This window comes from Pongo pygmaeus, chromosome 22, assembly GCF_028885625.2.
Source record: "Pongo pygmaeus isolate AG05252 chromosome 22, NHGRI_mPonPyg2-v2.0_pri, whole genome shotgun sequence".
Taxonomy (NCBI): domain Eukaryota; kingdom Metazoa; phylum Chordata; class Mammalia; order Primates; family Hominidae; genus Pongo; species Pongo pygmaeus.
This window is the reverse complement of record NC_072395.2, coordinates 46,312,468-46,326,557: the sequence shown is the minus strand read 5'-3', so window position 1 is coordinate 46,326,557 and position 14,090 is coordinate 46,312,468. Positions and strand designations below refer to the sequence as shown.

General features: G+C 42.7%; 1 protein-coding gene across 7 annotated transcripts in view; it reads left to right on the top strand.

Annotated features, from left to right (window-relative positions):
• Window positions 1-14,090, top strand: part of TMEM50B (transmembrane protein 50B) — a 56,674-nt gene that overhangs the window by 32,985 nt on the left and 9,599 nt on the right. For 2 of the 7 annotated variants that reach the window (XM_063659824.1, XM_063659823.1), the window contains exons 6-7: window positions 21-78; window positions 6,918-7,015. In XM_063659824.1, the coding sequence (XP_063515894.1) occupies window positions 21-78; window positions 6,918-7,015 (156 nt within the window). Of the gene's footprint in view, window positions 1-20; window positions 79-1,879; window positions 1,956-4,937; window positions 6,654-6,917; window positions 7,016-11,045; window positions 11,159-14,090 lie in introns of those variants that run through there. The other 5 variants (XM_063659822.1, XM_054468722.2, XM_054468724.2 and 2 more) reach the window with 5 other exon arrangements.

The window sequence follows — 14,090 nt, the reverse complement described above, 5'->3', positions numbered from 1 at the left end:
GTTTTACTTTATGTATGTAGATACTGATGTTTATCCGGGACTAGCTGTGTTTTTTCAAAATGCACTTATATTTTTTAGGTAAGTTGCCTAATTTTTTAACCACACCTGTAACATTTACAGAAATGTCAACTTAATTAAGGCAGCATATACATGGAACACATGTAAATCCCATGGATTGGTTACAATGATAGAACTTCTTTTAAAAGGTGAGAATTCCACTGTTACATAAGAGAAGACAGACCTTTTAACTAGGGGTCTTGCTGTGTATCAAGACTTTAGCTGGATCCTTTATATATTTTACCCTTTAAATTCCCATTTAGGCCAAGTGCAGTGGCTCATGCCTGTAATCCCAGCACTTTGGGAGGCTGAGGCAGGTGGATTGCTTAAGTCTAGGAGTTTAAGACCAGCCTGGGCAATGTGGCAAAACCCTGCTCTATAAAAAAATACAAAAATTATCTGGTTGTGGTGGTGTACAGTGCCAGCTACTCAAGAGGCTGAGGTGGGAGAATTGCTTGAGGCCAGGAGGTTGAGGCTGCAGTGAGGCAAGGCTGCACCACTGTACTCCAGCCTGGGCAATAGAGTGAGACCAAAATAAAATAAAAATAAAATAAGGTAAGATAAGATAAAATAAGCTCATTTAATTATTTTAAATATATGTCAGGTGTTATTCCCATTTTATTTATTTTTATTTTTATTTATTTATTTTTTTTTTTGAGATGGAGTCTCACCCTGTACCCCAAGCTGTAGTGCAGTGGAACAATCTTGGCTCACTGCAGCCTCCGCCTCGGGACTCAAGTGATTCCCATGCCTCAGCCTCCTGAGTACGTGGGACTACAGGTGCACACCACCACACCCAGCTAATTTTTGTATTTTAGTAGAGACGGGGTTTCACCATATTGCCTAGAGTGGTCTCAAACTCCTGAGCTCAGACGATTTGCCTGCCTCAGCCTCCCAAAGTGCTGGGATTATAGCCACCACACCCAGCGTTATTCCCATTTTAATAGATGAGGAAATAAAGTTTAGAGCTTGCTTTAGGATGCCTAGCTAGTAAATGAGAAGCCTGGATTTGAATCCAGACTGCTGCTTCCATAGCCTGTGTTTTATTAAAAAACCCTATCAGACCCATTGTTTCACTTGACTAGCCTTTCGGAAAAAAAAAAAATTAACAACAGGTAAAGTACCTTTATGAAGAAAAAAGGAAAAACCAGAATTAACATATAGTGGCCAGCCAGGTGTGGTGGCTCAGGCCTGTAATCCCAGCACTTTGGGAGGCTGAAGCGGGTGGATCATCTGAGGTCAGGGGTTTGAGACCAGCCTGGCCAACATGGTGAAACCCCATCTCTAATAAAAATACAAAAATTAGCCGGGCGTGGTGGTGCATACCTGTAATCCCAGCTACTCGGAAGGCTGAGGCAGGAGAATCACTTGAACCCGGGAGACGGGGGTTGGAGTGAGTCGAGATAGTGCCACTGCATTTCAGCCTGGGTGACAGAGCAAGACTCCATATCAAAAAAAAAAAAAAAATTAATACATGATATGCATATTATATCCAAAACCTGTTGGGAAATTGTGTTTTCTGAATGCCTTTTTAAGAAAAGTTAAAGTGGAAAAATAAACCAATATTAAAAGTATTTTTTAGGGGCAGTCTTCTAAAATATCCCCAAAATGAAGTCCATTCTATGCTTTTTAGAATGAATGTCTTTTTTTTTTTTTGAGCTGGATTCTTGCTCTGTTGCTCAGGCTGATGTGCAATGGTGCAATCTCAGCTCAATGCAACCTCTGCCTCCCAGGCTCAAGCAATTCCTTGCCTTAGCCTCCCAAGTAGCTGGGATTACAGGCATGCACTGCCACACCTAGCTAATTTTTATATTTTTAGTAGAGATGGGGTTTTGCCATGTTGACCAGGCCGGTCTCGAACTCCTGACCTCAAGTGATCTGCCCGCCTCAGCCTCCCAAAGTGGTAAGATTACAGGTGTGAGCCACCATGCCCGGCCTAGAATGAATGTCTTTTAATGTCAGCATAGGATATTTAGGTATTTATTTATAAAATTTGATCTGTCTCTGTCCCCACCCCCCATAAATCATTAAGTAAGTTCTAAGCCTTGAAAAACTTTGCTTTTGTCACTGGGTTTAAGTAATTTGATTATGATGTACTGTGGTCTAGTTTTCTTGATATTCCTTCCGCTTGGTGTATATTGAGTTTCTTGGATCTGTAGATTTATAGTTCATCAATAAATCTAGATTCTTTTCAGCCATTATTTCTTCAAGCATTTTTTGTGTCCACTCCACCCTCCTTCTGGGATTTCAGTTACATGTTATAATAGGCTGCTCGAAGTTGTCTCTCACAGCTTGCTAATGGTCAGATTTTTTTTTCCTCTTTGTGTTTCAGTTTGGATAGTTTCTATTGTTACATTTTAAAATTAATCTCGGCTGGGCATGGTGGCTCACGCCTGTAATCCCAGCACTTTGGGAGGCCAAGGCGGGTGGATCACTTGAGGTCAGGAGTTCGAGACCAGCCTGGCCAACATGGGGAAACCTCATCTCTACTAAAAATACAGACATTAGACGGGCATGGTGGGGCATGCCTGTAATCCCAGCTACTCGGAAGGCTGAGGCCGGAGAATCACTTGAACCCGGGAGGCTGAGGTTGCAGTGAGCCGAGATCACACCATTGCTGAGCAACAGAGCGAGACTTCATCTCAAAATAAATAAATACGTAAATAAATAAAATTAATCTCTCCATTGTCACTTTGAAGAATTAAATAAGTTAATCTCTACTTCTGCAATGTCTAGTCTATGCCATCCAGTGATTTTTTTCATCTCAGACGTTGTATTTTCTCTCTCTAGAAGCTTGATTGGGTCTTTAAAAATATTTCTGGTGTCTTCTCTTAAATGATCATGCCCTCTTCCGCCTTCTTGAACACACAGAGTATATTTATAGCTATCTCAGGGTCCTTGTCCAATTAATTGTCTGTCATTTCTGCATCTGCTTCTATTGATTTTTTCTGCTTCTGTTTACTCTTCATTTTGGACCTATTTTCCCTTGTTTGGTGCTTTGCATACAATCTGTTGGGACTGGATCTTTGCTAGTCCTTTAAATGTTTTTGAGCTTTGTTTTGGGATGCAGTTAGGTGACTCAAAAACAATTTGATCCTTTTATGTCTTTTAAGCTTTGTTATAGGCAGGACCAGAGCAACTGTAGCCCAGGACTGATTTGTCCCCCTACTAAGGCAGTCATATCCTTTGAGTGTTTCCATGCTCTGATGCTTCGTGTATTCCGAGGTTTCTCTGCTCGACTTGTGAGAGTATGAACTCTCTTCTAGCCTCGTGGTAGCTCTGGGACATGTTCTTTCCAGTGGTTCTTTCCTTCCCTTGGGTAGTTTCCTCTTAGGTATAGACTGATCAGTACTCAGCCACAGACTGAAGGAGCACCCCCTGCAGATCTCCTGCGTTCCCTCTGTGTGGCTGTCTGTATGCTGCGTGGCAAACTCTAGCCATGTGATCTCCCCCAACTCTCAGACCACCATGCTCTACCTGGATTTCCCCTTATGGTCTTGAAAGATGTTTGGCAGTTTCTGCTGTCTTACATGTCTTTGACATGTGACTGACAACCTTCTGGGGATATGATAAGTTATGAAGACATTTTAGGCAATCTTTAGAGATTAAGTTTAAGTTCAGATTCAACACTTTGTGGTGGTAGATGAATCCACTTAAATGACAATTGGATGAACAGAAACCTTGTATGCTCAGGTGGACATAGTTAACAGCCGTGTCATCTATGTTCTCTGCCCAGAGGCTGGCAAGTTATCAGGCAGCCTGTGTGCTTCCTGTGTGCTGGACCTGTTCTAAGCTCTGGGGTACAACCTCTTTTATTTACATCTCTGGTCACTGCTCTGTTTCCCTTGCAAGCTGATCCTCCACTTCCTGCCTACTACCTTTTGAAGTCTCTTAAAGCTCTGTTCTTGGCCTTAAGAAACTCCTTGTTATTTTTCTGTCTCTGGGTGAACTCGTGTACTTAGGACTCCAATTATTGCTTATATGCCAGTGACTCACAGATGTCCCTTTCCAGGCCTAAACCATATATCCAGATTCCTACTTCACATCCCTTCTTGGGTTGCTGACATTTCAAATCCAAAACATTTAGTGTGCCCGCACCTCAACACATGGCCCTGGAGTGTCCCATCTCTCTGCTCCCGCCTCCTTATCCTCTCTCACTTGGCCGAGATAATTCCCCCTCTTCTTTTGGATCTCAATTCAGTCACCACTCCTCAGGAAAACCTTTCCTGACCTAACTAGTCTGATCCTTATGTTTCACTCTTAGGATACTGTGCACCTCTCGTTTATAGCATTTTTTTATAGTTGGAATTTTATATTTATTTGATTGTCTCCTTTTTAGACCCTTAGCTCCATTAGGGAGCAAGTTTGTCTGGACTCAGTCTCATCCCAGCACTTAGGTGCTTGGTACGTAGCCAGTTTTCAGTGCACAATAATTATTTGTTGAAGGAATGAAGAATTGCAGCATGGTCTGTTGTAGGGTGCTTCAGTTACTGTAATTTAGATATGGTAGGCTCCTGGAGACATAAAATGGCCCTAATGCCTGTCACTATGAGAATGGTCTCTCTCTCTTTTTTTTTTTGATTTATTGATTCATTTTTTTGTTTTTGAGTCATAGAGAAATGTCTCTTTTCCTTACAGGTTGCCTGTTAATAACTTCCCAGGCTTTAGGAAAGAATACATTTATGCTCAGCCATCGTAGTTAACAGACTGCTTTACAAAATAAGCAAATTAAGACCAACACTGCCATGATGTCTAATTTAATTTTTAAAATTGATAGAAAGGAATCAGTGAAGTACCTGTCAAAGCATGTTGAGAAAATGAATTCTGTGTTGCTTGTTCCATCGGTTTTTTCCTCATGATTTGTTTTCCTATCTTTCTAGCACTCTGATCTACAAATTTGGAAGAACTGAAGAGCTATGGACCTGAGATCACTTCTTAAGTCACATTTTCCTTTTGTTATATTCTGTTTGTAGATAGGTTTTTTATCTCTCAGTACACATTGCCAAATGGAGTAGAGTGTACATTAAATGTTTTGTTTCTTTACATTTTTATGTTCTGAGTTTTGAAATAGTTTTATGAAATTTCTTTATTTTTCATTGCATAGACTGTTAATATGTATATAATACAAGACTATATGAATTGGATAAGGAGTATCAGTTTTTTATTCCTGAGATTTAGAACTTGATCTGTTCCCTGAGCCAGAGTTATATCATCTTGTCATTTTAGAAGTAACCACTCTCTCTCTCTGGCTGGGCACGGTGGCTCATGCCTGTAATCCCAGCACTTTGGGAGGCCGAGGCGGGCAGATTGCTTGAGGTCAAGTGTTCGAGACCAGCCTGGCCAACACGGAGAAACCCCGTCTACTAAAAATACAAAAATTAGCCAGGCGTGGTGGTGGGTACCTGTAATCCCAGCTACCCGGGAGGCTGAGGCAGGAGAATTGCTTGAGGGGCGGAGGTTGCAGTGAGCTGAGTTTGCGCCACTGCACTCTAGCCTGGGGGACAAAGTGAAACTTCCTCTCAAAAAAAAAAGACCACTCTCAGTATCTCTAATTTCTGAAGATGTACAAAAAAATATAGCTTCATGTATCTGGAATGAGCACTGAGCCATAAAAGGTGTTCAGCAAGTTGTAATTTATTTTGGCCTAAAAATGAGGTTTTTTTTGTAAAGGAAAAATGTTTGTTCTTATGTATTGAAGAAGTGTACTTTTATATAATGATTTTTTAAATGCCCAAAGGACTAGTTTGAAAGCTTCTTTTAAGAAGAATTCCTCTAATATGACTTTATGTGAGAAGGGATAATACATGATCAAGTAAACTCAGTTTTTTATGGTTACTGTAAAAAGACTGTGTAAGGCAGCTCAGCACCATGCTTCTCATAAAAGCAGCTTAAATTATCCACTGGGGTTATCTTTTAACAACCTGCCATTATCTGATGTTACACAATTCAATAGCAAGCAAGTTTGAGACAATCGCAGTTTAAAAGCATGAACCATTTAACAAAAGGTGGAATAATTAAAGATAAAGCACTTCTTCCCAAAGGGAATTATCACCTAGTGAAAAATTACGCGTTTCATCTACTCAGTTACCGACTGCAAGTCTCTCTTCGCTGTAGCTCTCAAGCTTTGGGTGAATATTCCTGCGAAATATATCTTCAACTTTGAAAGTTCATACTCCAATCAAAAACTCCTTTTACTGAGTTTGCAGTACTGTATTTGCACTGTTTGTATTCCTCTGGGCCCTTATTGCTACTTTTGCTTTCCTTTGTTACACAGATTTTGTGTTGCACTTTTTCTCCAGAGGGGTGTTGTAGAGCCTTGGTTGTATGAATAATACCAGTGGTAGTGTCCACGGCTCAAATGTAAGCCCGTTTGGCATCACTCCTCTCCTCTCTCTGAGAGGATTTCTTGTGCACAGAGTATGAAGCAGTTGTGGAGCGCTGTGCCTTTGTCAAGATACCATCTTGTTTGATGACTTCTTTCTTTGCTGTTTTTTCTTCAAAATGTTAGTAAGCTCTGTCATGCTTCTAGCAGATTGTAAGACTAATTATTTGTTTCCACCTCATAACCTGTTGCAATAAATATTACTTCTCATACAGTTTAATATTGTTGTTTGTTGGAGAAAATGAACCATAAAAATTGATTTGCTGTTCAGTTTTCAATTATTCAAGTACACCCAATTAAAGATGCAGTTACGTTTATAAAATAAGAAATAGACTTGTAAAATGCTCATGTGAGGGTTATTGAAGGTTTCCCTGAAGACTGACTGGAAATGGTGGCTGTTTTTTTCTATTTCTGACTCTGCCATGAAATTTTTTTTTTTTTTTTTTTTTAAAAGACAATATCTCACTCTGTTGCCTAGGCTGGAGTGCAGTGGTGCAACCACAGCTCACTGCACCTTCAAATGCTGGGGCTCAAGCAATCCTCTTACCTCCACTTTCCAAGCAGCTGGGACCACAGGTACGTGTCATCACACGCAGTTAATTAAAAAAAAAGTGTTTTGGGAGGCCTAGGTGGGTGGATCATGAGGTCAGGAGATTGAGACCATCCTGGCTAACACGGTGAAACCCCGTCTGTACTAAAAATACAAAAATATTAGCCGGGCGTGGTGGCGGGTGCCTGTAGTCCCAGCTACTTGGGAGGCTGAGGCAAGAGAATGGCGTGAACCTGGGAGGCGGAGCTTGCAGTGAGCCGAAATCGCGCCACTGCACTCCAGCCTGGGCAACAGAGCGAGACTCCATGTCAAAAAAAAAAAAAAAAAAAAAAAAAAGTTTTTTTTTGTAGAGACGGGGTCTCACTATGCTGTTCTGGGTGAACTGGTCTCAACACATCCACCTGCCTCAACCTCACAAAGTGCTAGGTTGACAGACATGAACCACCACACCCAGCCCTGAATTTGTTTTTTAGTTGTGAGCAAATCACTTAATTTTCTGTTTCTTCATTTTAAAAAAAGAGATAATGTGGTCAGGCGTGGGGGCTCATGCCTGTAATCCTAACACTTTGGGAGGCCGAGGCAGGCAGATCACGAGGTCAGGAGTTCGAGACCAGCCTGGCCAACATACTGAAACCCGGTCTCTACTAAAAATACAACAAATTAGCCAGGCGTGGTAGTGCACCCCTGTAATCCCAGCTACTCGGGAGGCTGAGGCAGGGAGAATTGCTTGAACCCGGGAGGCAGAGGTTGCAGTGAGCCAAGATTGCGCCACTGCACTCCAGCTTGGGTGACAAAGCGAGACTCCGTCTAAAAAATAAAAAATAAATAAAAACATAAAAGAGATAATGTTGGTATCCGCTCTTAGAAATATTATGAGTTAGGGCAGAATCTTTGGTAATCATCTACAAATGCATGTGATTCCCTTACTAAAGTTCTCAAGCTGTCACATAGATTCAGTGGTCATTGAATCTGAGTGTTTTTTGTGTGTGGACCAGTATTATCAGAGTATTCCATTTTATTGCTCTAAGATCCTTGTATTCCTTGTGCTGTTGCCACTGAGTAAAAACCCAGAGGCTGTATTTTTCCAGTATATATATGTGTGTGTGTGTATATATCTATATGTGTATATATATGTATATATGTGTATATGTGTATATATATGTATATATGTGTATATATATGTATATATATATTTCTATACACAAGACGTTGACTTGACATTGATTTGCATCAACATATTGAAATTGGAAGATGGAAAGATTGATGATATCAAACCATATAATTTGGCCCCTTGAGCAAGAGCCCCCAGAGGGTTTGACATGGGTTCATTGAACTCATGATCTCTATATTTTTCCCCAATGGAAGGGTTTTCAGTCACAACATCAACTCAGGAGCCTTTGTTTTCATTGTTCTTTTTTATGGAGTCCTTTTTACAGTGTCTCACTCTTGCCCGGGCTGGAACGCCGTGGTGTGATTATAGCTCACTACTGCGTTGAACTCCTTGGCTCAAGCAGTCCTCCCCTCAGCCTACTGAGTAGCTGGGACTATAGGTGTGCACCACCACACTCAGCTCTCCTTTTTAGATTTAGTTGCACCTTTCCCAAGTTGCTTGTAGAACACTGGTGGCCCTGAAGGTGTACCTGAGAAAAGGTGTGTGTGTCAAAGAAGCTTGGGAAACCCTGGGCTGAACTAGGTCTAAACATGTTTTTTCTTTCTTTATTTCTTGATTTTTTTTTTTTTTTTTCAGATGGAGTTTTGCTCTTGTCACCCAGGCTGGAGTGCAGTGGTGCGATCTCGGCTCACTGCAACCTCTGTCTCCCGGGTTCAAATGATTCTCGTGCCTCAGCCTCCCGAGTAGCTGGGGTTACAGGTGTGTACCATCATACCCGGCTAATTTTTGTATTTTTAGTAGAGACATGGTTTCACCATGTTGGCCAGGCTGGTCTCAAATTCCTGACCCCACGTGATCCACCCGCCTCGGCCTCCTAAAGTGCTGGGATTACAGGCGTGAGCCACTGTGCCCCGCCTTCTTGCTTAGTCTTTTTTAGAGAGGGGTCTTGTTATATTGCCCAGGCTGGTCTTGAATTCCTGAGCTCAAGTGATCCTCCTGCCTCAGCCTCCTGAGTAACTGGGACTAGAGGTGCAAGCCACCACACTAGGCTCCAAAACACCTTTTTAAAATTCTGTAAAGTTCTTTTCTTTCTTAGAGTTTTTTTTTTTTTTTTTTAAGTGTGTATTGTGTGTCAGTTATATGGTGTTTTCTATTACTGAGACTTGGAAATTTATCTCCTGGAACATGTTGAAAAATGTAATTTGGGGCCAGGCACAGCGGCTCTCGCCTGTACTCCCAGTACTTTGGGAGTCCGAGGCGGGCAGATTACTTGAGGTCAGGAGTTCGAGATCAGCCTGGCTAACATGGTGAAACCCATCTCTACTAAAAATACAAAAAATTAGCCAAGTATGGTGGCACATGCCTGTAATCCCAGCTACTTGGGAGGCTGAGGCAGGAGAATTGCTTAAGCCCAGGAGGCAGAGGTTGCAGTGAGCTGAGATCAAGCCACTGTACTCCAGTGTGGGCAACAGAGCAAGACTCTGTCTCAAAAAAAAAAAAAAAAAAAAAAAAAAAAAGTAATTTGGGGAAACTGCTGCTTTGGTGGCTTTAGAATAGATAGAACACAGGGAATTAACAAAAGGAGAGGAAAATGTTTAGGTGTGGGCATGGCTGGCTTTGGGAAAAGCCTGTGGCCAGCCTGATTATGGGGAATAAAAATGGTGGCAGGAGGGCACAGTAGGAAGAATTCTTCCAATTGCGTTGCTACTAGACAATTCTGGTTTGGGCGCTGGGATTCTTGGAGGCCTATGGATTTAAGTTTAGGTTGGTTTACTTCTCCCTTATTCCCTTATTCTGGCACTGCCACTTATTAGCTATTTGACTGCAAGACTGTTTCCCTGTCTGTAAGTATGTTTGAGAATTAATCTGAGGAAATGCTTAACATAGTTCCTGGAAATAGTAAGTGATTCACACAAGTAGGCTTTTTTTTTTCCTTTTTTTTGAGACAGAGTCTCACTCTGTCATCCAGGCTGGAGTACAGTGGCTCACTGCAACCTCAGCCTCCTGGATTCAAGCCATTCTTGTGCCTTGGCCTCCCAAGTAACTGGGATTGTAGGCACGTGCCACCATGCCCGGCTAATTGTTTTTGTATTTTTAGTAGAGATGGGGTTTTGCCATGTTGGCCAGGCTGGTCTTGAACTTCTAACCTCAAGCGATCCGCCAGCCTCGGCCTCCCAAAGTGCAGGGAATTATAGGTGCCGCGCCTGGCATTTCTTAAGATGACTTTTGAAGGGATGTTTTCTTTCTCATCTGATGACTTTTTAGCTTTTTGCCACAAGGTGGCATGCCATGCTAAGGAAAACAAGACTTCCAGGGTTAGAGCATGCCAGAGCTTTTTTTTGTAGCACTTTTATCACAGCTTAAGTAATTTTACGTAGGGTTTTGGATAGCAGTAAATGCCTCTTCAATTCTTATAGCTGTGGCAGATAGGATATTTTAAATTTCTTTGAGTAAATATGGTAGGACAGGCTGCCTAGACCCTCATGGATTATGCCAGTGTAGACAGCGCTGGGTCTTTGATTTGGGGAGCATGTTGACCTCTTCCCCACCCCAGAGGTCTAGACATAAAACCAGAGAGCTCTCCAAAAAGGATGTAAATTGTGCTCTTTTCCAGCAGCAATTTCTGTTTTTTGTTTTTTGTTTTTTGAGACTGGGTCTCACTCTGTCACCCTCTGCCTCCCAGGCTCAAGTGATCCTCCCACCTCAGCCTTCCAAGTAGCTCAGACTACAGGTGCCTGCCACTACATCCTGGCTAATTGTTAATGTTTTGTAGAGATGGGGTTTCACCATGTTACCCAGGCTGGTCTCGAACTCCTAGGCTCAAAGGATCTGCCTACCTCAGCCTCCTAAAATGCTGGGATTACAGGTATGAGCCACCGCACCCAGCCAGCAGTTTCTTTTCTTTCTTTCTTTGTAAAGAGATGGAGTCTCACTATTTTACCCAGGCTGGAGTGCAGTGGCTTTCACAGGCATGATCATTGCACGCTTCGTCCTGGAACTCCTGAGCTCAAGTGACCCTCCAGCCTCAGCCTTCGAAGTAGCTGGGACTATAGTACAGGTCTGTACTCCAACAGTTTCTACTCCTGGTGCCAAAAACATTATTCAGTATGATCAATGTACTTCCCTCCCACCATGGAAGTTGTGAGTTTAGAAATTAACCTTTTTTTTTTTTGAGACAGGTCTGGCTCTGTCACCCAGGCTGGAGTGCAGTGGTGTGAGCTCGGCTCACTGCAACCTCTGCCTCCTAGGCTCAAGAGATCATCTCACCTCAGCCTCCTGAGTAGCTTGGACTACAGACACATGCCACCATGCCTGGCTAATTGTATTTTTTGTAGAGACACGGTTTCACCATGTTGCCCAGATTGGTCTGGAGCTCCTGAGCTCAAGCGATCTGCTCACCTCAGCCTCCCAAAGTGCTAGGATTACAGGCGTGAGCCGCTGCGCCCAGCCTGAGATTAACTTTTTATGTTGAAATTACATCAGTCTTACCAGGAGAGTTATAAAAATAGCACAAAGAGGCCAGGCATGGTGGCTCACGCCTATATCTCAGTGCTTTGGGAGGCCAAGGTGGGCGGATCACTGGAGGTCAGGAGTTCAAGACCAGCTTGGCCAACATGGTGAAATCCCATCTCTACTAAAAATACAAAAATTAGCCGGGCGTAGTGGCAGGTGCCTATAATCCCAGCTACTTGGGAGGCTGAGGCAGGAGAATCGCTTGAACCCAGGAGGCGGAAGTTGCAGTGAGCCAAGACCCCGCCATTGCTCTCCAGCCTGGGCGACAGAGCGAAACTCTGTAAAAAAAAAAAAAAAAAAAAAAAAATTCCTGTATAACCTTCAGATTCCCAGAAGTTAACATTTTACTACATTTACTTTGGTCTGTTATTTTAAGTGTTTGGCAGCATGTTGCAGATGTGACACCTGTTTACTTACCCTTGAATCCTGTGTATATTTCCCCCCAAACATCACTGCAATACGATGCCAAAGTCAGAAAATTAACACTGATACAGTACTTTGTGCCTTATTCAAATTTTTCACGTTACCCCTGTAATGTACTTTATAGTAAAGAAAAAAACCTCTATTTTTCTGTGGCAAGATCCTGCCCATGGTCACACATTGCATTTAGTTGTCATATCCCTGCAGTGTCTCTTACATTTGGAATGGTTCTTCAGTCTTTGTCTTCTGTGACTAGGCATTTGGAACTTGAGTGGTTTACGTATCAGGGCTACTAGCAGTTGCTGTGTGCCTTTGTGTTCTGTTTAGGTCAACAGCACCAGTGGGGTTGTGCGGTGCACAGCCTACAGGAATGTACCCACAGCCCTGATTACTGGTGCTCCACATATTTTAGTAGTTAGCATGGGGCTGGCCACTTGAGAAGCGTCTGGATCTGGAGGACACTTGAAGGTACTCACAGTTGTACTAAGGGTCACAGCAAAATTTCAGAAAGTAAATAGTCAAGAAACGTACTAGTTTGATTGATTAATTGAATTTTGTGCCAGGCAAAATTTTGTACCTGTCCATCTCCAAGGACCTCAGGGTCCTCCTACCCGGACTTACCAGCTCTTTAAGGGTTTGACCCTCTCTTAGGCTTTTCAGATACAAAAATACTCTTATTACCCACAGAGAATAGATCAGATATTTTTATTCACCTGAATGTAGAAATGAAACGAGTTGAATTAATATTTACAGTTATTATACATTGTTACTCATACCACTATTTAATTTCAAGGAAAATCATTAATTTCATATGTTGTGCTTTTTGTTTTGTTTTGTTTTGTTTTTTGTTGTTTTTGTTTTTGCGACAGTCTCTCTCTCTGTTCGCCCAGTGGCGAACAGTGCACTGGAGTGCAGTGGCACGATCTTGCTCACTGCAACCTCCGCCTCCCAGGTTCAAGCGATTCTCATGCCTCAACCTCCTGAGTAGCTGGAACTACAGATGTGCACCACCATGCCTGGCTAATTTTTGTATTTTTAGTAGAGATGGGGTTTCTCCATGCTGGCCAGGCTGGTCTCGAACTCCTGCTCAGCCTCCCAAAGTGCTGGGATTACAGGTGTGAGCCAGCGCGCCTGGCCACATATCATTTGATGTTTATGTTGTAGCTAGGTATATGGATGTAAAGTAACCCTGAGGGTCTGCCTCCCTCCTCTTTTTTTGATAACTGAGGGGCCCAGAGAAGCTAGTGCTGCCTGCATTTCTACAATGGGATGAATTTTTAGGCTATCATTTTTTAGGAATGTCTAGGTGTCATTACTAGATCATCTTCCTAGAGCATTGGCAAGTTGCCCTGACTAGAGTCCTCTCCTTAGCAACGGGCGGCTCTGAGGCCCCAGGTCCCAAGTACCCACTCTGACCAGTTTCCATACCCTCCCAAGCGTAGCCAGCTGTTTTCCCTCACCACAGACTGGAAACAAGGAGAAAGACATCACTTTCACTTCATTCCCATGGGACAGTCCTTGAGTCTCAAGGGAGGCTGGGAGTGGCAGTGAAGGGCGGGGAGGCGTGACTGCATCTCCGGAAAATGCTGGGGTGGAGTCTCACTTCTCACCAAACAGAAGGACAGCTGGAGATGTTCTCATCTCAAATAGAGACTATTTGGTAAATAGCAAATATATTTTGAAGGGCTCTGGGCACCTCAGAGATGTGACTGCATAGTGTGGAAGTTGTCAGAATCAAAATGGAGTCACTTGTGCTTCAAACAAACAAACAAAAAACCCTGACAAATAGAGCTGGGGAAGGCCATGAAGGATTCTCATGCAAAATTGCTTGATAACAAAAATGATCACAAGGCCAGGTGTGGTGGCTCATGCCTGTAATCCTAGCACTTTAGAAGGTCGAGGCAGGTGGATCACTTGAGGTCAGGAGTTCAAGACCAGCCTGGGCAACATGGCAAAATCCCATCTCTACTAAAAATACAAAAAATTAGCCAGGCATGGTGGCGGGTGCCTGTAGTCCCATCTACTAAGGAGGCTGAGACAGGAGAATTTCTTGAATC